Here is a 24,667-nt window from a genome sequence, read left to right as displayed (position 1 = left end):
TATTTACAGCAGCATTTTTTGTGATGACTAAGAATGGGAAACAAAGCAGATGCCCATCACTTGGGGAATAGGTAAATAAATTGTGGGGCAACCAGGTGGCACAGTAGATAGGGCACTGAGTCTGAATTCAGGAATATTCATTTTCATGAGTTCAAGTCTGGCCTCAGGAACTTATTAACTGTGTGACCCTGGGCAAGTCACTTAACTGCCTCAATTCCTCATCTGTAAAATGAGCTGGAGAAGGGAATGGCAAACTACTCTAGTATCTTTGCCAAGAAAACCCCAAATGGGATCACAGAGTATGGACACGACTGAAAAATGACTGGACAGCAACAAAAAACAAGTTGTAGTACAGGAATACAATGTAATATCACCGTACTGTTAAAAATATGTGTTATGAGCAGAGAGAAGGATGGAAAAATCTGTACAAACAGCTGCAGGGTGAAGTAAGCAAAAACAAGAAAGTAATATATACCTTAACTATAACAATATAAATGGGAAGAACAAGTACACAGCAAAAAATCAAATGCAAATGTGAAAAAATGATAAAGATCTAATGGGACTCAAAGATGTATTAGAAGACACTCCTAACTCATCCCATTGTGGAGGTGGGAGGTCCACAAGGTGTTACATAATACATAAGTTTTCAGACATTTCAATATATCCATTAATTGTGCTGACTTTTTTCTCTCTCAAAAATAATATTTGTTATATGAGATAGATCTCTGGGAGAGGGTGGTAGAAGGATAAGTGGGATAATTTTCATGATATAAGAAACAGAAGGTCAATAAAAACTTATTTTAAAAAAGAAAGAAAAGAGCATTGAAGAAATGAAGGGGTAGGAGGGAAAAGAAAGAGGGAGAAGGACAGAAAGAGAGGTGACAGTCTATGTTAGGGATGAATCTACTTTCTCAGAAATCTACCCCTTGCTTGTGTACCTACCACTCTGGTGGAAACTATAATTGTTATAGTGAAACAGAATGTGGAATCTACTACCGTGTTAAAAATCTCTTCCTAGAATTACTCCTGAAGTCTACTAGTTGACAAAATGTAACATACAGCAAAATATATGATTAAATAAAAATAATAGATACTAAAACATATTCAAAGGATTTTCCCAGAAGAAACTAGTTCCTACCCAGCTATGTCCACACAATGATATCTCCATTCCAACCATTCTCTACAATCCCCTTTATTTTAGCACATTCTGGACTCTGCCCTTGGGAAAGTTTGTTTGTTTGTTTGTTTGTTGCCTTATCTTGCTTGGAACCGGACCTTCAAGTTACTCCCCCACCACTGGCAAATCTTAGTCACCTCACCAATCTCCCCTTCCTGAATCGACTCTCATAGTAGAATATAGTTTTTGAAGTCAGGAACTCTTTTCTTTGCTTGTATTTGTAGCCTCTGGTGTCTGGGACATAGGAAATGCTTAATGAATGATTTCTCATTCATTCATAACCATTCAGAAATTCCCATACAACGTTTCTAATGGTAATCCAAAGCCAGTTTGACATCCCAAAGGACAGAGTTCTACTGCCTAATAAGGCAGAAGATTGGACTTTTCGAGAGTTCTAATTTCTACAGTGTTTTTCCTTATCTTATTCAAAATCTCTTTCCCTGTATTTCTTACCCTGTAGTCTTAATACTGCCCTCTGAAACCACATAGAAGCTATGTAATACAATCCTATGAATTGTAATTTGTACTTCCTTTTCCTTTTGGTTTAACCATTCTTTAGATTGTTATTCAGTCTTGAATTTTTAGGCTGTTTAGCATTACTGACTTTTTAATAATGAACTGAGGCAATTGTTCTATAATAGATAACATTGTCTAGACCATCTCTACCCATCAGACTTCTGTTCTTACTCCAAGCTTTTTAGAATATCCTGGTGTAAGTTATTGCCCTGGCAGTGCTAAGCCAAAAGATCACTGTAGGGTGAGCCATACTGTTGCCCTTTACAGACCTGGGCCTGGATGGCTCATATCATTCCCTGGCTTTCTTCTCTCCAAAATGAGAACTGATTGGCCACAGGTGGGAAGAGTTAAAAGTTTCTCCTTCTTTCCCCAGACAGAATCCTGAGGGAGATCCCTGCCTTGAGCTCATTAAAAAACAAATCATGGCCAGGAATCCTCTTGAGAAGTAGAAACATAGAGAGAGTAAGAGAAAGAGAAGGGTAGCCCATAGCATCCTGATTACTGAACTTTTTCTTGAGTCCCTTGCTAAAAACAACTTCATCATAAGCAACCATAGCAGCTTTCAGTTTTAACTTGATACAAACAAACCCAGGGAGGTGGACAAGGCACTAACCAGTCAGGATACACCCTTCACTGAGATTCAGTGTTTTCTAGGAAATCTTGGACCATTTGTTGTTTGCTCCTGTGATGGGTAAATGTTTTCTTCACTGCCTTTGTGGAAAAGGAACACCCTATGAAATAAGGTCAAGTTTTGAGGCTCTGGGTCTGATTTTGGATTGGCTGATATAACACTCTTCCAGGCTGGGTCTTCCATTATTTCATATTTTTTTCCTATGGGGAAACAACTTTGAAGTTTCTTTCAATGCTGAGTACAGTAACAGATGATAAATATAAATGTTGAAAGGACACAGAAAAAGGGGCCATAAGTAAGTATTGTAATAATACATGTATCATAAGTGTATCCCTGTTTGGGGATACCACCAAATCTTTTTTAACCTTTAAAATAGTGGAAAAAATAATCTGTAGATCACTTAAGGGCCTCAATCTCTAATGGGGGAGATAACATAAAAAAATAGGGTCTCTCTCTCTCCCTCTCCTCCTCTCCCTCTTCACATATATATATTTATATATATGCATATGAATATGTACACACATATAGTTGTACATATTTTTATGCATATGTATATATTTATATGGTTATAGACAATATAGATGAGATGGTATATTAGAGAGGAAAGTATATTAACAGATGGGATGATGGTGGGGAGACTTAGAAAGGGCTCCTGAAGAAGGTGATTTTTGAATTGAGATTTGGAAGAAGCCAGAGAAACTAAGGGGTGAAGATAAGGAGTGATAGCATTGTAGGCATGAGGGACAGTCAGGGAAAAGTCATGGAGAGGAGAGAAGCAACATTTGAGGTGAGGAATAGTGAGCATAGAGTTCATGGAGGGAAATAAAGTAAATTGGAGAATAATGAGACAGCAGCTGGAAAGAATGATAATATTGCTGACGTAAATTTCTATAGCATTTTTGAAGCACTTTCATCTGCAGTATTCCATTTAGTGCTCACAATAAACTAGGCAGGTATCAGTGTCCCTGTTTTTTGTTTTGTTTTGTTTGTTTGTTTTATATTTTGGAGGGGGAGGGCAGGGCATTTGGAGTTAAGTGACTTGGCCAAGGCCACACAGCTAGTAAGTGTTAAGTGTCTGAGGCCGCATTTGAACTCAGTTCCTCCTGACTCCAGGGCTGGTGCTCTATTCACTGTGCCACCTAGCTGCCCCTAGTTTCTATGTTTTAAAGATGATGAAGAAGGGATTCAAATGGTTTTGAGTTACTTGTTACTAGGATACATCCTTTTAATTTGGTGCTTCACTCAACCCTGCCCTCAGGAAGGATCTTCTACTGAAGAGCCAGGTGATGAGAAGAGAATAAGGAAGGTTCAAGGATCAGGACAAGAAGCTAATCTTATCCCTTTCCAGCTCAGTCCTATCCCAGGACTGTCTTACATCCCTACTCTCTTTACTGAAAATATAGTGATATCTAGAATTTTTCATCTATTATTAATTAACTTCTTTTCATCCTCAGTTTCTTTCTCATCTACTACTTCCTTCTCTTTTAAATGTGGCTTCTCTTTGAAGGCAATGAATCCCTGAGAAATCCTTTAATTGTAGTCATTCATGTCATCAACCTTCCCTCTACTTGTTCATATCTTCTTGTTTCCAGGACTCTCTCCTGCCTTTTTTGAGAACTTTAGTACATAACTTATAGTCCTCCTTTCCACCCTATTTTGTGCCACCATCTTCCATGATTTTAATGTTTACATTCAAGATACTTCCCAATACTGTGATGTCACAATTTCCTTCTTTTATTATCTCCAACTCTATTTCATTTCAGTTACCCATCCTCATAGCCAACCACTTTATTTCCTCACATGGTATTCTGTCACTTCTAAATCTTATGCTCTGAAGTTCCCTCTTCATGACCACAATCTCTGATCTTTCCAACCGTCTTCAATTGTCTTTCCTTCTGAACCTGTTCTTTTCTTGCATCACAACTTCTTTCCCCCAACCCCTTCCTATTTACCGGTTAGAGTTTCCCCTATAACCTTTTAACCATTTCCATGAAGCACTTGTCTTCACCTTTGACTCTCTTTGCCCCTTGATCTCTCCTAATCCCACCTGGACTTTTGCAGTAAGCTCCTAAATAGCCTTATTATCTGCATTCTACCTAAACATCCTCCCCAAATGTATTCTTCAGACCAGAGTCCATTTATTCTTCCTTACGTATATGTTTGTTCATGTCAACCTTTTCTTGAAAACCATTCAATGGCTCCCTATTGCCTAGGGAATAAAACCTAAACTCCACAATCTAGTATCACTTTTCCTTTCCAATATTTTCAAACTACTGCTCTGTATGTACTCTATATTCTTGATCAGTTACTGTCCCTTGTAGATATCTAGAGCTTTTCAGTCCCTGAACCTACTCTCATACTATTCTATCTGGATTATTCTGTCTCCCAATCTGCACCTGTTAAATTGCAACATATTCAAATACTAAGCTCAAATGCTACCTCCTCCAGAAAGACTTTCCTGATCCTGCCATGTCAGAATGCTATTTATCCCATGAATCTCAAATTTTGTTTATAATATTTCTGATGCATTTAGTGTGAATTATTCTGAAAGGTTTTACTTGCCTTTATGTACCCTCTTCCCTTTACCTAGGCTTTGAATTCTAGTAGCAGATGAAGTATAAATTTGCAGTAGGGTAACTAAAAAACAATGTGACAAGCATCCCATTACAAATGATTCCAAAGCCAATAAAGAGAGGGTCTCCACAGATAAGAACATAAGGAAGTCAGCTGGAGAAGTAGTAGGATTCCCTGGTAATTGTCAAGAATGGGGTGGAAAGGAGATAACTGGTATTCTGAAAAGATTGTGTGACTCCATATTTAGCAGGAAAAGCTTAAGAACACATGTAGCACCCCTCCCCAATAAGTCTTTCAAATACAGTTGTTCGATATGGACACATTTATTTCTAGAAACCATTGTCCTAGGACTCTGGCAGCCTGGGGTCAAGGGCTTGCCTCCAAAGCAAGATGTGTGATCTCAGTTAAGTAACTTTCCCAAAGTGCCCTGGGCAGCTCCATAAAAATTGCAGAGCAGGTATTAATCAGGAAGCTCCAAGAACCAATGAAATTACAAGTCTAATCTCTAGCCCTGTTTCTATCTATCTCCCTTTCCTTTTATTCCTATCCCTATCTCTATTTCTATCATCTGTCTCTATCTCTGCCTGTATCTCTGTCTCTATCTCTATCTCTGTCTCTATCCCTATCCCTATTTCAATCCCTATCCTTATGCCAGAGCTTAAAAGCACCTGAATTATCATTTTATCCAGGCCCTTGATTGTAAAGATGAGGAATATGAAAGCAGAAATATAAAATGACTTATGCAAAGTAGCTCACTTAATAATGATAGATAGGACTTGAGAGTTTTCTAATTATAAGTTTATTGTTTTTACCACTGTACCATGTTTCTTTATCAGTGCAAATAATATATCTAGTATGATTTAAAGATTGTCTAATTCAAAAGATCCAGCAACATTTGTAAAACAGACTCAGATAATTTCACTGTAATTGGGGGACTCTTGACCACTATATATGATGTAAAACATTATTAAGGTCCTTTATACCCCAGGGACCCCTAATGTTAACAGAAGTGGTTTGTTTGATTAACTTTCTTCCCAAGTGGATAGTTTTCCCTTTTATAGCCTTGAAGTCCTCAAGTATGAAAATCCAGCTACTAGGTCCCTCCTGAATCCCTCCTCTGGAGGTTAGACTTTTCTCTACCAACACCAAAGTGAGACCTAGTAAACATAAAGATGTGTCAATATAAGAAGGATGACCTAACCCCATAGAAAAATTTATGAGACTAAGGAAAATGGCAGAGAAACACAAACAGAAATATTTCATCTTCTTGTTTCCCACCAGTTACTTTTGATAAGTAGAAATCAGGGAAGACTCCTTATCTTTCTGGTCCTGCCAGCTAGTTCAATCAGGTCGCTGGGAATGGGTTAAAGGTGGGGCACCTGCCTTTGGTGAATAAGGATCCCAAGGAGTCTTAATTTGCCAATGACTGTAGATCAAGATGTCTGGCCTTCCATTTGCAAATGGCTCCTGTTCATAAGAAATTTCCCAGAGAAGACCTAGGAAAGTAGAGACCTGTGAGTCTCAAGTTCATACTGAACAGAACGAGGGAATATATAATAAAGCATAAGATCACTCTTGGGCTAAGGCAGCAAGGAGCTCAGTACTCAGGATTCACCAGGGCTTATCAAATATCAAACTTTGAGGCAGACAATGGGTCAGGTTGAGATTTTGTGTGAACCACAACAGATACCTTGATGTTACATATTGCAATCCATCCCTTGATAAAGGCAGTGGTTTTATATAGAAAGAGAAGTGTTGATCATTAAAAGCCATCATAGTTTCATCAAGAGTAAGTCATGTCAGACAAAGCTGATTTCTTCTTTGACAGAGTTATTAGACTGAGAGGTTAGGGACACGTCATACATAGTATTTGTAGATTTCTGCAAGCCATTTGAGAAAGCATTTGACAATTGCCTGTGGCTAGGATGAAAAAAAAAGGGAAAGTGGATGAAAAGCTTTAGAGCTAGAAGGAATGTCAGATATAATCTAATCCAAACATTTAATTTTATACATAAAGAAACCGAAACCTATACTTAGGTATGTTTGAATGATTAGTTCAATTTGGTAATTAATGGATTGAAGTAAACCACGGAGAAAGGTCAGTAGTGGAGTATCCCAAGAAGATATGTAAGGACAAATTCTATTGTAGGACAAGCCACATAAGAACCTTATTTATTAAACAATTTTATCAGTCAGTCTAATGAAGTAATACATTTTATCCTTTTGAATTTGCATTTGGCACTAAACTAAGATGCTGGATGCCAGAATTAGGCAGAATTAGAAAAAGATCTCTACAAGCTAGAATGATGCATCTAATGAAATGGAATTTATTAAAAATAAATGGAAAGCCCCATATTTGAGTTAAAAACAAAATCATCCCCATAAATATGGGGTGAAAGAAATGCTGGTAGGCAATAGTTAATATAAAAAAGACCTAGGGTTTTAATGCACTTCAAAATCCACCAAAACTGAGTGAACTTAAGCTGTATTAACAAAACTCTAATGTCTAGAAAAATGGCAATGATACTCCTATTACCCTAGATTACTTCTAGAGTATGGTGCTCAATTCTGGAAGCCCTATTTTAGCAGAAAATTGGCAAATGGTCATGTACCCAGAGGACTGTAACCAGAATAATAAGAGGTCTGAAAAACATCCAATAAAAAAATCAATTGAGGGATCTTGGGCTTGTTTTACCTTTCAAAGTAAGACTTAGAGGATTAGGATTGCTGGCTCCAAGTGTTTGAAGTGTCATGATATAGAAAGGGGAGTAAACTTGCTTTGCTTCAACCCAGTGGACACAACAAGGAATTGTACATGAAAATTTCAGGAAGTAGACCTAATTTTGGTATAAAGGGAAATTCCTATTAATTGGAATTCCCTCAAAATTGAACAAGCTACTTTAGGAAGTAGTGATTTTTTTTTTCATCTTGGGCAGTCTTCTAGGTCAAGGTGTATAGAAATTTCTTTAAAATATTGCAGAGGGAATCCCAGTTCAAAGGCAGCCCAGATTAGATAATTTCTTGAAGTCCATTTCCATCTCTGAGATTATTTTTTTCTCTGACCCTAAGTACCACAGGAAGAGAAAGAGATAGAATATCTTGATGGCTATTATAGATAAGGGAAGTACAAAGTTGAGTAAAATAAAATTGGCAGGGTGGATTGGACATGTGTTCTGGATCTAGTCCGTCAAGGTCAAGAGAATGGGAGGTCAAAGAAGTCAGTCAACGTGTCACCAATGAATGATCCATTAGTCAATTAATAAATAAACATTTCTTAAGTAATTACTATGTGCCCAATACTGTACTAAGCACTGGGAATAGAAAAATAGGCAAAAGCTGGTACCTGACCTCAAGAAGCACATGATCTAGTGGGGGGTGGGGCAGCATGCAAACAAATACACACACACACATATATATATAATGCAAGATATATACACACACATATGTAATTATTTGGCAATAATTATAAGAAGGAAAATACTGGGATTAAGAGGAGTTAGGGAAGTCTTCTTTTGCAAGGTGAGATTTTAGTTGGGACTTAAACCAGGAAGATGAGTAGTTAGAGCAGAAGAGGAAGAACATTCCAGTTATGGAGGACAGCCAGGGAGAATGCTCAGAACCCAGAAGGAGCATCTTGCTCATGAAACAGCCAGGATGCCAGTGTTACTGGATCAAAGTGTACATGTCAAGGGAGTAAAGTGTAAGAATATTGGTAAGGTAGTACTTTAGGAAGTAGTGATTGAACTACAAAACTGAATTCCTGCATCCTCCTTACTGAATTCCAATATTCCTGAGGCCATAGAGTAGAGGCATGTGTATGTTACTCTACTTAATGTTTTCCTTCTTTCTTGAAAAAAAAAAACCAACACTCTACATTTATTCCTGACTTTCAGGGGGCAAAGTGCTGAGATCATTGAGAAGACTTTACCATCTAGAAGGAGAAACTCTTCCATTTGGACTCAGCTCTGGGCATCTGCCATAAGAGAGTGGCAAACACCCTTGGTGAGTAGGCACATCCCTTTATTTACATCTCACTCATTATGAATGTACTCATATGCATATATGAATATATGTATCAATACATGTACACATACATGTATTTGTCGTTATTATTAAGTCATTTCAGTCTTGTCTGACTCTTTGTGACCCCATTTGGGATTTTCTTGGCAAAGATTCTGGAGTGAGAAGGACTACAGACTGGTGGCATTCAAAATAGGGAAACTCCTGTGTTATCATAGAATAATACACAATAAATATTTAAAGTAAGCTCAAAATAAATGTTTAAGAAAATCTTAATTTCTTTCTCCAGTTCATTTTACAGATGAGAAAACTGAGACAAACAGAGTTAAGTGATTTGCACAGGGTAACACCATGAGTAAGTATCTAGGCCACATTTGAACCCAGGTCTTTCTGATTCCAGGACCAGCACTATTCACTGTGCCACCTACCTGCCCCACAGGGACCGTCTCCAGTTGTTTTGATTGATATCTTGCCACTGAACCCAGATAGTTCTGGAGGAGAAAGTGAAAGAAAGTGCAGTCCTACCTCACTTAAATCCAATTCATTTGCAAATCATGACATCACCTTCCTGATGTCACGATCCACTTCATGAATGAAGGACAGACAACAACAATCATAGCTGCCCGACACATACATATATACAAATGTGTATATTTATGTAAATGTAGAAGATTTGAAACATTTCAATTGTGACAATGGTGGGATTTAACCAGGGTCATTAAGAGGTGATTGAAAATATAAGGAAAATACAAAATGCTCCGATATCCTAGCAAAAGTGTCCTTATTAGGCAAAACTATCAGAGTTCAGAAGTGGTGGCTCCACCTGGTTACAGATGTGCAGAAGGGAATGAAGGACAGATGCAGTATAATGGAGGAAGGAGAACAGGAGATTTGGGTTTTAGGCTTGATTTTTATCCATTAACTCATATTATTGTTTTGGACTATCCAGGTCCTTTCTCTGGGTCTTAGTTTCTTCCTCTGTGAAACAGAGGTAGGAGGAGCAGTCAGTTTAAATTATTTCTAAATTACCTTCTAGCTCTGAAATTCTGTCCTAGTTTATGCCATCCTTTGCATAGTGTATATCTTGATACATCTTATTTAATTACTCAGGACAGAATTTCAGCTTTCCTAAGTGTGACTGGTTGGAAGGTGTATTGAAATATGTCATCATAGAAGGGTGACTACAGGAGAGAAGGACTACAGATTGGTGTCAGTCAAAACTGGGAAACTCTGTGTTATCACAGAAGAGTACAAAATAGATATTTAGAGTAAGCTCAAAATGAATGTTTAAGAAAATCTAAAGCATGAGGGAAGGCAAGGCAACAAGCATTTATTAGGCACTTAAAATATGCTAGGCACTGTGTTCAATGTTAAGGATACAAATACAAACAAAAAGACAGATAGTCCTTGCCTTCAAGGAGTTTGCAATCTGTGGGAGGAAGACAACAAAGGGGATGTGGGAAGTGCATGGTATTAAATATATGAGGAGTTTATATTAAAGATGAGCAGACATTCCTTTCTTAAGAAGCTCAACTCCAATGAAGCAGAGGGGAAAAATAAGATGAGATTTACTAATACTTTCAGACAATCTTTTATTTTCAGAGATGTGGGCTCTCCCTGGAGTTGTTCAGCATTATCATAAGACCTCATAATTGTCAGGTACTTTAAGGCTCACAAAAGGCTTTTCTCATCACAACTGATGATGAGCCTCCCAGAAGTGACTTAAGTTGGTTCTTGAATGACGGACACATATCCTGTAGCATAGACTTTAAGAAACCAGTGACACTTGTGTGTTATAATGAATTGGACTTCAGTGAAAAAGGACAATTATTATTTCCCCATTATACAGATAGGAAAATTGAAACTGAAGAGAAGTAAAGTCCAAAGGCACATCACTGATAGGAGTTAAAGGTGGGGCTTAAACTCTTGCTCTTTTGATTCCAAATACATTATTCTTTTCACCAATATGAATAAACTAATGATTCTTTACTTTTTAGTAACCTCTTCAGCAGACAGTGGAATGTTTGGCAATCACTCAGTAATTCTGGAATTGAGACTGCTTGGGTTTTCTGGTTCACAATATTTCCACCATATGCTCTTTTCCATATTCTTCCTTCTTTACATGGTGACATTGATTGGAAATTCACTCATCATTGTTATGGTATGTATGGACTATCGTCTCCACTCTCCCATGTATTTCTTCCTTGGTAATATCTCTGCTATGGAGATCTTAACCACAACTGTTGATATTCCTACTATGCTGGGAGGTTTGCTGGCCACCAAAATTCAGACAATGTCCTTTGGTGCATGCATGGCTCAACTCTTCCTCTTACTTTCTGTGGGGACTTCAGAGTTTGTGTTGTTGGCAGCAATGGCTGTAGATCGATATGTAGCTATCTGTAATCCTTTAAGGTATAGTCTCATCATGAATCACCAAGTCTGCCTCTGGGTGGTCATTGTGTCCTGGGTATTTGAGTTTCTGTTCCAAATCTGGCCAATTTTTGCAACATATCACCTTTACTTCTGTGGGCCAAATGTACTGAATCATTTTTACTGTGAGAGAGGCCAGCTACTCAGACTCACTTGTGTTGACAACAGATTTCAGCAGTTCATTATCTTCCTGATGACCGCTTTCATTCTTTTTGGTTCTTTGCTCCCGACCATCATCTCCTATATCTACATCATTTGTACCATTCTGAGGATTCCTTCTGCTTCTGGTCGGAAGAAGGCCTTTTCTACCTGTGCCTCCCACTTCACCATGGTAGTGATAGGCTATGGTACCTGCCTCTTTCTCTATGTGAAGCCCAAGCAGTCTGATACAACTGAGTATAACAAGATGATTTCCCTTATGACATCAGTGGTGACTCCATTGCTGAACCTCTTCATCTTTACTCTGAGGAATGATCAGTTCATAGAGGTCTTGAGAGATTCAGTAAAACAGTTGAGTCATCTCTTGAAGAAGTACATATTTCCAGGACAGGTTCTGGTGGGAACAATTCATATCAGGACATAAAACATTAACAATTTAAAAAATGGAATATTCCAACAAGTAACCCTCCCCACAGACCCAAAATGTAAAATCTTCATATTAAAATGTCAGTAATTGCCTATTGCTAATATTTAATTGAAGTAGCACATTACACTTCCATCTCTTTTATTGTTGTTTTACTCTGTATATCAGTTCACAATATCTTTTATATTTCATCTTTCTTCCTTAAGAATTAGCATGGAGCAGAGGGAAAGAAAGTCACTGGATTAGTTTGTTGTTTATGATTCCTTTGAGTATAATGTAGTTCCCTTGTTTATGCCTGTTTTTTAATGTTTGTTTTTGCTTTATCAGACAGCATGATTATATCTCCTACTTTTTAAAAAAAACTCACTTCATGAATCCCCTGTTTTATTTTTTGTATGCCTTTGTTTTTTAAATTGGTATCTTGTAAGCAACAGATGATAAGGTTTTGTTTTCTTATCCAATCTATCACTTTTTCATTTTCTTGGTTTGGTTAATTCACTTACATTTAAAGCTAAATTAAACTCTCATTAAAGTTATGAGGGTTAGGTTTATATTTCCCACCATTTTGTCTCTTATTTATTTTTTCAAGTTATGATTTTTCTCCTCTTCTTCTGTAAACAGTACTATGTTTTTTCAGTTCCATAAGGTTAATCTTTTTTTTTTTTAAGGTAGACCTATCCTTTTTGCCTCCCTTCTCCTTACCCCTCATTTCCCCATATATTTGTACCCCTTCACCTTTGGGGTTTTGCTTATTGGTTCCTTTTTCTGTCCTGATTTCATAGGGTTATATAATTATTCCTTCCCTCTAAGTCAAATAGATTTCCCCTTCCTTCTCTCTTTCAACTAGTTTTTGTTCATTAGTGTTCAAATTTCATTTTTTTACCTCTATCCAGAGACAATTTCTCTGACTCTTTTTTTTGCCTTTTGGAGGGCAATTAGGATTAAGCAACTTGCCCAAGGTTACATGGCTAGTTTTTTTGTGTTAAATGTCTGAGGCCGGAACCGAACTCAGGTCCTCCCGACTCTGGGGCCGGTGCTTTACTCACTGAGCTACCTAGCTGCCCCAATTTCTCTGACTCTTATAATTATAATTAATTATAATTATCCTCCATGACTACTCTAGACCCTTATTCTCAGGTTCATAACCCCAATAATTTTCTATTCTTTCTCTACTCTCTGTATTTCTCATGAAACCCAAACTTCCATGGAATCCATTATGGAGCCCCCCCCCCACCCACTAGTCAGTTTCTGTCACTGTCTTGTACTGTTTGTTCTGTGGATTGCCCCTTTCCATCACGCCCCACTCTCAGAACAATGCCAATACTTACAGGTTTTAGACAGATCCGTGCCCTGTGGTAGGTCCTCCTTCCCCCACCCCATTCCTGGTTATACAGCCCACCACTATTCTGTACTCTACCACTAGTTTCCTTTCTCCACCTTGCCTCAAAATCTCCTCCCTGGGTCCATGTCCTCACACTCCTCAGGTGCTAGTTTCCCTCAGGAGTCCCAAGGCCTCATCCCCTGGGTTAGAAGGAGTGGTTTTCTCAAACATCCAATCATTGATTTACCTATAGGAAAGTTGTTGCCAGGTTCTGTTCATAATGCAACAGTCTGACCTCTTCACTGTTACCTCCACTAGACTTCTGCCTTCACCTTTGTCTCCTCATGCATATTTAGAAAGAAAACTGTCACTGGTCTCTTTGCTCTTACTTTGTGGTTGCTGTCTTTGGCTGATGCCTTTATTTTTCAGCTCCAGCATTTCTGTTGTCTGAGACTTTCAAGAAGCAAATAATCTCTTTAGTTCTGGTTTTCTCTCTAAGAATGTTTCAAACACTACTTTATTATTGAATGTCCATCTTTTTTCCATTTATAGTTAAGCTTAGAATTGCAGGGTAGGTCACTCTGGGTTGCCTTATGAGCTCTATTAATCTTTAGAACACATTATTACCTTCCCTCTTGTGTTTTCTGTTGGGTTCAGAATTGCTTTGTGTTATTTGGATTTCTTTTCCTATGTTTTTAAAGGTCTTTCTCCTGACTGCTTGCAGAATTTGTTATTTCTGAATTGAATTGTCAAACTTAATCATACTTGTCTTGGAGTTTGAAGTCTTGCTTTTTTCCCCTAGAGACAATTTATTAATTATTTAAATTTGTGTTTCATTTTCTATGTTCAGAACTTCTGGGTAGTTCTTGTATTATATTTCGCATTATGATGTTCAGATTTTTCATCATGTCATGTCCTGATAGGAGATCTATGATCCCTAGGTTGTCTCTATGTATCCTATCTTTGGGATCAGTATGTTTTTCTTGGACAGTAAGTATATTTTCTTTTAGTGTTATAATAATGGAATATTACTTGCTGTAAGTAGTGATGAATGTGGTAAATACAGAGAAGCATGGAGATACACGAACTGATGCAGAATGAAGTAAACAGAACTAAGAAAACAATATACATAATGACTATAATAATGTAAACTGAAATAAAAAACACATAAACAAAAAATTATAAATAACATGCATGGCTCAAAAGAAGTATGAGAAGATGCTCCCACTCCACCCCTTTGCAGAGGCTGGAGGTCCATAAGTGTTGTATAGTGCACATATTTTCAAATTTTTCAGGGTAATGATCAGTTCTATTTATTTTTTCCTCTTCTTTTTCTTTTTCTTTTGCCTTTTAAAATACTATTTATTATATGGGATAACTCTCTGGGAAGGGGGAGAAAAAGATATTGTGGGAAACTATGGTGATGTAAAAAGTTTCCCCTAAAACAACAACATATTTAAAAAAAAAACAAATGCAAACAAAAAGAAAGATGGTCCCTGCCCTCAGCAGCTTACTTTTTAATAGAGAAGATAAAACATAAAAAGAAGTTGTGAAGGAGGTCAGGAGGTAAGTCCTTACTCTAGATAGCCAGAAATAGAGGCCAGAGAGAAATGAAGAACAAAAGCAACCATAGCTGATATTTATTGGCACTTAAAGATTCACAACATGCTTTAAATAGATTGCCTTACTTCTCACTACAACCCTGAAGGGTAGGGGCTATTTAATAATAGCTCCCCATTTTAGATGTGAAGAAAATGAGGCTGAGAAATGTGAAGTAACTTGCCCCAAGACATATATGTATAATATATATATATATATATATATATATATGGATATTTAGATAGATAGACAGATTGATATAGATATAGAAAAATAGCTAATAGAGGATTTGACTTTAGGTCTACTTGACTTCATGTCCAGTGCTCTATCCACTGTTCCAGGTTGTCCAGGACTGGAGAAGTGATAGTCTTACTCTACTCTTCTTTATTCAAATCTTATCTGGAGTGTTCTTTTCAGTGATGGGCGCCAAATTCTAGGCAGAGCAAGGATAAATGGGAAAGTGTCCAGAGGAGGGCAACCAGGGTGGTGAAGGATCTCCATGTCATGATCTCCATGTCATGGATCAGTTGAAGGAATTGAAAATAACTGACCTAAAGAAACGAAGACTTATAGGGGTAGGGTGGGGAGGTGCACATACACCCAACAATACAATAGTTGCTGACAAATATTAAAAACCTCCATCACACAAGGAAAGGAATAGACATTGTATTTGTCATCAGATGGTAGAAATAAGAGTAAGGAGTGAAATATGCAAATGAGAAATTTAGGGTTGATGTAAGGAAGGACTTCCTAACAAAATGAAGAAAAAGTATAATTGGATATCTTGGGATGTGGTAGGCTTCTACTCCCTAACAACCTTCAGGCTTTCAATTAAAAGCTGGAAGATCACATGTTCCTTTTCTATTATGTGACCTTGGGCAAGTCACTTAACCTGTTCTGACCTCAGTTTCTCCTATGTAAAATGATAGATTAAAGTGACCTCTAAGATTCCTTTAAGCTGTAAGCCTGTGGTCCTTTAATCCTGTGTTATAAAGAGGATTCTCGTTCAGGCATCTTCTGAACTAGACAGTCTCTGTGTTTCCTACTAACTATGAGATTTTGTGATTTGGGATGTATTATAATATATCCTCTCTGCAAATTACTGGATGTTTTATGTTTGCCTCCATATGAAATTGGTGGGATTTACAGAGAAAAGCTTTTTTTTCTCCTCCTGGAAGGAGGATGTGATGGAGTCACCCCAGGCTGACTCTTGTCTAATACCATGACCCATGATATAATTCAAGGAATCCACTGGTCACTGGGGGAAGCCTCAAGGTATCAGATTCCTTTTGAGATGTACCCGGATGTAGCTATTGCATTGGAGATATGGATTCAATTGAAGAAGGAGAGAGCCATAGAGACATGAATAAGATGACTGATGATGCCATTGATCAGAGAGAATCCAGCTTCGTTGAGCTTTTGGTGTCTGTGAAGAATATACTGCCAGCAGACAGCAAAAATTGCCTGATGCTGTGGGAAGCAATTTGCAAAACCAGGGATGTTGGGATTACTGCTTACACTTACTGTATCTGCATCAGCAAGTGGGAGGGAAGGGAACCCCAGAAGATGGATTCCACATGGAGGGCACTGCACTCTAAAGCCAGAGTTAAGGCAAATACCTTTACGTATGAGGCCTTAGTAGATCTTGATGACAACACTGAAATTTCAATTTCACCACTGACTGAATTTCAAAGAAATATGTTTCCTAACTGGTGCCTCTCAGAGGTCCCATTCACTTTGTACATAGAAGTACCTTGCTATTCTCTTTTGTTCAAATACTTTGCTATGTGATTTTTTGACCATTTAGAATGCATATTCCTAAAGGGTAGGGACTGGGGGGTTTTGGGCCATTTTTGGTATTTCTAGTGCTTTGCACATCAACTGGTTTCTGCACGATCTAGGAATAGAGATTTACACCACACTGAGGTATTGCAGCATATTTACAAAATTAATATTATCCAACCCTCACATTGAAACAAGAGTAATAAATGATTCAGAATTTCATAAGTAATATGATCGGGGTAACACAAGAACTTTAAACAAATTGATTTTTTAAAGTTTATAAAAGATCTTGCTACAGATATTTTATTTGAGAAAACTAATTCCAATCTGAATGAATTTAAGGTTAGAGTCAAATTTTGAATGTTTCCCTCCCCTTGGTATAACAGAAGCAAATGGTTGAGCCTTGAAGAATTCCTGAAGTTAGGATACAGAAAATTAAAAAAATATATAAATACAATGATAAAGTTAGGGAAGAAGATGTTGAACAAAGAAAGAATAGGACAAAGATGATGAACTGTCTTGGGAAATTATCTTCTACTTCATTTGCTAGAATATATGATGTCTTTAGTCTAGACTCATATGGATGTCTATATGAGTCTCATGGTGAATAGCTATCCATAACATTCAATTATGATATTTATTATGTCAAAAAATATTTATTAAGCATCTACTATATATGAGGCACTATGCTAAGCACTGGGTATACAAAATAAGACCAAAAACAGTCCCTTCTAAGGATCTAACAGTCTGCTAGGGAAGACAACATGTAAATAACTATCTGCCAACAAAATAGAAACAGGATAAATTGGTGTTAGAGAAATTCTGGCAGGAGAAACTAGCCCTTGTATTTGTGAAGTTAATACAGGAAGAGTCTATGGAGTTAGAATGGAGTTGACAAAGAGATTCAATACTAGATGCAGGATGGCAGTGCTCTTGGTTGGAACCCCAGGGGTGGAGATGTTGATTTGGGACTTTGGAGTAGGATAAAGGTTTAAAATGAAGGTTGGGCTAGGTAGAAAGACTTGTGGACTTGGAGTCAAGAAGACCTGAGTATAAATCCTGCCTCAGATACTCAGTAGCTGTCTGTCTCCAAGTCATTCAACCTCTCTTTGCCTCACTTTTCTCATATGGAAAATAAAGGAGTTGGACTTGATAGTCTCCAAGGTCACTAATACCTCTAACTCTATGATCCTGTGATCTATGATACCATAGTATAGGGACAGGGAACCTATAGCTTTGAGGCCACATGTAGCCTTTTAGGTCCTTGGGTGCGACCTTTTTATTGAGTCCAAATTTTACAGAACAAATCCTGTACGTGACCTAGAGGACCCACATGTGTCCTCAAGGCTATAGGTTCCCTACCCCTACCATAGTCCAGTGAATTTTGATTGAGTGAGTACTAGGACAGATTTAGAAGCTCCTATGTCCCTTCTGAAGGAATGCCTATGGATTATGAATCCTCATGCCATTTTGTATTCATCTGCATTTTATTATTCTTTGCTATGAAACGTTGGAGGAGGGGCAGAGGGAAACAGGAGAGGAGAGCCAGTGTCTGGAACATGGGTGCAATATTTTGCTTATATATTTTAAATGACTGATGTTAATTTTTAAGGAGGGGCAATTATTAATGAGTAATCCAGAAATTATTTTTCTGATCTCCCCTGAAGAAACATATCTCCAGATCCCAGAGGATAAGTAATTTTAAAAAATCATAAATGTTTCTTAACAGGAAAAAAAAGAAATCTAATTTTTAAGTGATGAAACAAAAAAAAGAGAGAATTATGACAAATAGGAAGAAAAGAATATCAAGATCAATATAAAAGGGACAAGTTGAATGGGGGAGTCCAAACCTAATTGCATTGAACAGCAGTCAGATTAGCTTAAGGAAAAGAGGACATTTCCTAAGAGGTCCTGGGTGTGAAAGGCACATAAGCTCCTTTTGTTATTAAAATTCCATTTCAAGAAATTTCTATTACTACTTCTTACTAAAAAAGATCTGTATTTGTATTGGTGTAGGAAGTCCTCTAGTCAATAAAGATTGTAATCCCTCTACCTCTTAATATATAGGTTCATGAACTCCTATTATCAAAATAATTCACTTGCTGACCAACCTTCTGATGATGAACTTCTCTGAACTTAGGCTAAGAAAGATAACCCCATCACCAGGTCCATCCTTTCCAGCTTCATAGGAGCTACCAGCATTTGTCTTTTTTCTGGCATAGCTTTAGAGAACTCAGGGTCACTTCCCCAGAAGAATAGGACTTTTGTGCAGGATTTAGTCATATTTTTAAAATAAAATATCATTTCATTATACATTAAAGTAATAATAAGCAGTACTAGATCTATGAGTTCATTGCTTTAGGGAATTCCCAGGTATGGAAACTTCCTTTACCAATGCGGGTCAGTGGCATCTTTTCTGCAACTATAATCCTTGGGTGTTCCCTAGATCATTGATAGCTTAATGACTTGTCCGTGATTATACAGTCTGTATATATTAAACATATGTACATGCAAGTTTTCCTGCCTACCAGACTGGTTCTCTACTGCTCCATGTAGACTCTCTAAGATGTTGAATATGATATGATATCAATGTCATCATATTGGAAGCAACACCAACTTTTGCATATAATTTACTATTCCAGACATTCAAATCATTGACTGGCCAACTTCATAGATGTGACCTTGAAATAGATGATGAGAGTGTCTGCTACTGCTTGTTATCAGTAATTGGTGACCCATTTATATATTATTTTCAAGTATATCTTGCGTGATAAGTACACAGATGATTATATTTTATGTTCTACATGTCAGCACCAGGGCTGGGAATAGCAGCAGAACTGGTAGTAGCAAGCTTGGTCAGCATTACAGTTAAGATAATTAGCTGAGCAAGCCACAGCTGGGTTACCTTGTGTTGCCGTTGTGAGTGAGGGTGTGTCACAGTGGATAGCATGAGGTTTAAGCATTAGGAAAAATGCTGTCTGTTACCAGTAGTAATTAGACTAGCCACAACTATGAAGTCTTTGACAAATTTGATTGTTGAGGGAAATTCAGACCTAGTAAAGCTTTGAACATAGGAAGAATTTTTTTTTATTGTTTTATATCTTGGGAAGGCTTACCACATGTAGCTTTGTATGTATATTCTTTACTTGGTACACCATTCTACCATTTCCACAGGAAAGGGTGTTGTGTGTTGCATCTGCCATTTTCCCTCATCTTGGGAATCTTGAATGTCATGGCTATACTTCATAGCTTCTTGTTAAGTGGAAATTAGCCTTTTGGTATATCTGACTCTGTGAGTACCCTAGCATCTGATAAATCCCCAAATCTCATCTGCTGGGGCAAGAACTCACTATTTGACAAAAATTCTCAGGAAAATTGGAAAGCACTCTGGCAGAAAATAGGCATAGACTAAAGTCTCACACCATATACCAAGATATGTTTTAAATTGGTATATAATTTTGACATGAAGAAGGATATTATAAACAAATTAGAGAAGTAAGGAATTCCCTGTCAGATCTACAAGTAGGTGAAGAGTCTATGATCAAACAAAAGATAAAAAGAATCATAGGGAAATCTGTGTCTCAGAAGGTTTCTGCAGCTATCTTAGTTGAGCTATTGATAACCCAGCCCCAGTTCAGTATATCTGGTACATGCCATCACAGCACAGAGTGCCTTTCAATTCTAGGGCTAAGCAAAGAGTTATTGAGATGGCAGAAATGAAAAAAGAGCCAATAAGATTCAGAATTAATGTTAAAATTAATGAATAATTTTTATAACAATAAAATTAATAATCAACTAAATACCTAATAAAAATAACAAAATCAATGCAGTTAAAATTAGAAGAGAATTGGGCAAATGGGAAAAAATTAACAGCCATTCTCTATAAAATTCTCATTTCTAAGATATATAGGGACTTGATTCAAATTTATAAGACAGAGTCATTCCTTAATTGATAAGTTGTGGTATATGACATGTTGTGGTATATGAATGTAATAGAATACTGTTATACAATAAGAAATGAACAGGCAGATTTCAGAAAAACCTGGAAAGACTTGTACAAACTGGAGTAAAATGAAATGAGCAGAACTAGGAAAACATCGTGATAGTATTAGCAACATTGTGTGGTGATTAACTATGAATGACTCAGCCCTTTTCAGCAACATAATGATCCAAAACAAGTACAAATGCTCTGAGATAGAGACTAATTTACACATGTACTGATACAAGTATTAGAAGTTACTAAATGTCTTATTGCAAACAATATTCAACCATAAGTTTAGAGTCACACAATTGACTGAAGAGTGAGGAAATTATAAAGTTGATTCATTGGTCATTGGCCATAAAAGAGCATCATGACTAATTGAGAGGGGCAAGATATTGATACCTTAGACCCACAAAAGCTTACTAAGCTGAAATATTATGTATCAAGAGTGGAGAATATGGAGAGGGGCTTAGACTCTATACAATACACAGTAGTAAATGACCATAGTATCTCATGTTTGATAACTGTAAGATCCAAACTTTTGGGACAAAAACTCAGTATCTGACAAAAATTGCTGGAAAAACTGGAAAGCAGTTAGGCAGAAACTAGGCATAGATGATAGATAAATTATGTACACATTTTGACCTTATCTTGTGCAACATACCAAGATAAGGTCAAAATGCATACATAATTTAAACATAAAGAGTGATACCATAAGCAAATTAGAGGAGCATGGAATAATTTAACTGTCAGATTTATGGATAAGGAAAGAATGTGTTACCTAACAAGAAATACAGAGCATTACAGGATATAAATAGACAATTTTGATTGCATTAAATTAAAAAGATTTTGCACAAACAAAACTAATATAGCTAAGATTAGAAGGAAAGCAGAAAACTGGGGAAGGTAGATTTCTCTAAGAAAGGCCTCATCTCTCAAATATATAGAGAACTGAGTCAAATTTATAAAAATACAAGTCATTCACCAATTGATCAATCATCAAATGATAAGAAACCAAAGCTATTTATAGTCATATGAAAAAATGCTCTAAATCACTATTAATTAGAGAAATACAGATTAAAACAATACTTGAGGTACCACCTCACACCTATCAGATAGGTTAATATGACAGAAAAGGAAAACAGCAAATGATGGAGGGAATGTAGTAAAACTGGGACACTAATATACTGTTGGTGGAGTTGTGAATTGATCCAATAGTTGTGGAGAAAAATTTGTCACTATGGCCAAAGGACTACCAGACTATACATAACATTTGATCCTGCAATAGCAATACTAAGTCTGTATCTGTATCTGTAGCTGCAAGCACCCCAAGCGTCCCCAGGGTGGCTGCCAACCCAGGTTCTTAGATCTGCTTTGCTAAAGGAAAGCAACTCAAAATGGATTAACAAGCTTACTTTAATCAGTCAAACTTATATCGTTTACCTAGTTCAGGGGAAACAGGTCAGTACTCCGAACTTCAGAGTATACAGACAGAATTATCAAGACAGAGAAACAGATCAAGTAGACAGGTTTCCAAACTGTCCAACCATTACATCCATACCAAATCAACATCTGGGTTTTTCAGATTTTTTTTTCAGATGATTTTCAGACAGGTTTTTCAGAGCTGGGGGGCTCTCAAGAACGGCTTCCCAGAGTCTCATCTGATCAAATCACAGAACACTTCTCAAAGTGAGCCCCAAAGCAAAGCCTCACATCAGGGATTATATAGCCTTCTCCTAGGTCAGAGAATGTAACCACCCTCTTGACCCACTGCCCAATCACACAGCATCAAGGTGTGGGCATTCCTGAAAACCAAGCCTCCTGCCACAGGCTCCATGTGACCACATTCAGCCTATTAGGAGCCAGAGTATATTTTCAAATCAAGGAAGTTTCTCTGAGTCTCTTAAGCCAATCAAAGGGCCTAGGGGCAGGGAAGATCTTCAAATTTGCATTTCCATTACAGTATCTCAAAGTGATAAAAAAGGAAAAGGATCTATGTTCACAAAAATATTTATGGCAGCTTTTTTTGTGGTGGCAAAGAATTGAAAATTGAGGGGATGCCCATCAATTTGGGAATGGTTGAACAAGTTATAGCATATGATTCTAGTGGAGTAAGAAATGATGAGAAGAATGCTTTCAGAAAAACCTGAAAAGACATGAATAGATGTGAAGTGAAGTGAGCAGAACTTGGAGAACATTGTATATAGTAAGATATATGGGGAATTGATTAAAATTTATAAGAAAAAGAGTTATTCCTTAATTGATCAGTTGTTTTTTTTAAATGCTTTATTAACTTCTGATTTATATCATTCGTTTCCACCAGATTTTGAGTTACAAATTTTCTCCCCGTTTTTCCCCCACCCATCCCCCTAAAACAGCAGTCCCACAGGATATCCCCACCTCCAATCTGCTCTCTCCCATATTTTCTCCCATACCCGTTTCGACTTTTCCAGTGGATCTCTATGCCTCAGTGCCTGTATATCTTATTTCTTAATTACATGTAAGATGGTATTAATAATAGTATATATATATATATATATATATATATACACACACACACACACACACACAAACACACACACATACATATATATGTGAATATTTGACTTTAAAACTTTCAATTCCAGATTCATTCCCTTCCCCCCCTGCCACCCACCCCCACTGGGGAGACAAGCAGTTCAGTATAGGTTGTACATGTGCGTCTAATGCAAAACAATAACATGGTAGATATATTGTAAAAGACTGACTATATTTCCCTCCCTCCTATCCCACCTCCCACTTGTTCTATTCTCTACTTTGATCCTGTCCCTTTTCAAAAGTGGGTGCTTCCAACTTCTCTCTCCCCCAGACTGCCCTCCCTTCCATCATCCTCCCTCTCATCCCCTTCCCCCTCATTCTCCTGGAGGGTGAGATCCCCTATTTAGTGTGTATTTCCCTCCCTCCTCAAGCCAGATTCAATAGGAATAAGGTAGACCCATTCCCTTTTGCCTTCCTATTCTTCCCCTCCATTGTAACCATTTTCCCTTGCCTCTTCTGTATGAGATAGTTTGCCCCAATCTGTCTCTCACCATCTCCTCTCATTATATTCCTCTCACCTCCTAATTTCACCTTTTAAGTATCATCCCTTCCTGTTAAATTGGTCCCGTGCCCTCTATCTATGTATACCTGTAAACATATACACACACATTCACATATGTATTCATATGCCCGCATACCCTCATATAAAGACATATATATATATATATATATATATATGTATGTATTTCTAATCCCTTTAATTACTGAGAAAAGTTTCATAAGTTACAATTATTGTTTTTCCATGTAGGAATGTTAATAGTTCAACTTTGATAAGTTCCTTATGATTTCTTTTCCCTGTTTACCTTCTCATGCTTCTCTTGCTTCTTGTATCTGAATGTCAAATTTTCTATTCAACTCTGGTTTTTTCAGCAAGCATGCTTGAAAGTCCTGTATTCCACTGAATGACCATATTTTCCCCTGAAACATGATACTAAGTTTTGCTGGGTAGGTGACTCTTGGTTTTAATCCCAGCTCCCTTGACCTCTGGAATATCACATTCCAAGCCCTTCGATCCCTCAGTGTAGAAGCTGCCAGATCCTGGGTTATCCTGATTGTGTTTCCACAATATTCAAATTGTTTCTTCCTGGCTGCTTGTAATATTCTGTCCTTAATCTGGGAATTCTGGAACCTGGCTATAATATTCCTAGGACTTTTCTTTTTGGGATCTTTTTCAGGAGGTGATTGGTAGATTCTTTCAACCTCTATTTTGCCCTCTCGTTCTAAAACATCAGGGCAGTTTTCTTTGAGAACTTCCTGGAGGATGCTTTCTAGGTTCTTACTTTGATCATGGCTTTCAGGTAGTCCAATAATTTTTAAATTATCTCTCCTGGATCTATTTTCCAGGTCAGTGGTTTTTCCCATGAGATATTTGACATTGCCTTCTATTCTTTCATTTGTTTGGATCTGTTAACAGCATCTTGATTTCTCATAAAGTCATTAGTTTCCATTTGCTCCAATCTAATTCTGAAGCAATG

At 37.3% G+C, this 24,667-nt stretch overlaps 1 protein-coding gene across 1 annotated transcript; it reads left to right on the top strand.

Moving 5' to 3' along the window:
- Positions 1 to 10,537: 10,537 nt before the first annotated feature.
- LOC138160400 (olfactory receptor 9A4-like) lies at positions 10,538 to 11,931 on the top strand. Its single transcript, XM_069087003.1, has one exon. It carries the CDS (start codon positions 10,885 to 10,887, stop codon positions 11,929 to 11,931), a length of 1,047 nt encoding a protein of 348 aa, XP_068943104.1. The 5' UTR covers positions 10,538 to 10,884.
- Positions 11,932 to 24,667: the final 12,736 nt, after the last annotated feature.

This window comes from Petaurus breviceps, unplaced genomic scaffold (assembly GCF_028583685.1).
Source record: "Petaurus breviceps papuanus isolate PSGF00001 unplaced genomic scaffold, PetGlider_PUasm1.0 181, whole genome shotgun sequence".
NCBI classification, from domain to species: Eukaryota; Metazoa; Chordata; class Mammalia; order Diprotodontia; family Petauridae; genus Petaurus; species Petaurus breviceps.
Note: the sequence above shows the minus strand (reverse complement) of the source record. Positions and strands in the feature narration are given on the sequence as shown.

Coding starts and splice junctions, on each gene's coding strand:
- LOC138160400 (XM_069087003.1), top strand. CDS start 10,885: ATGAATAAACTAATGATTCTTTACTTTTTAGTAACCTCTTCAGCAGAC.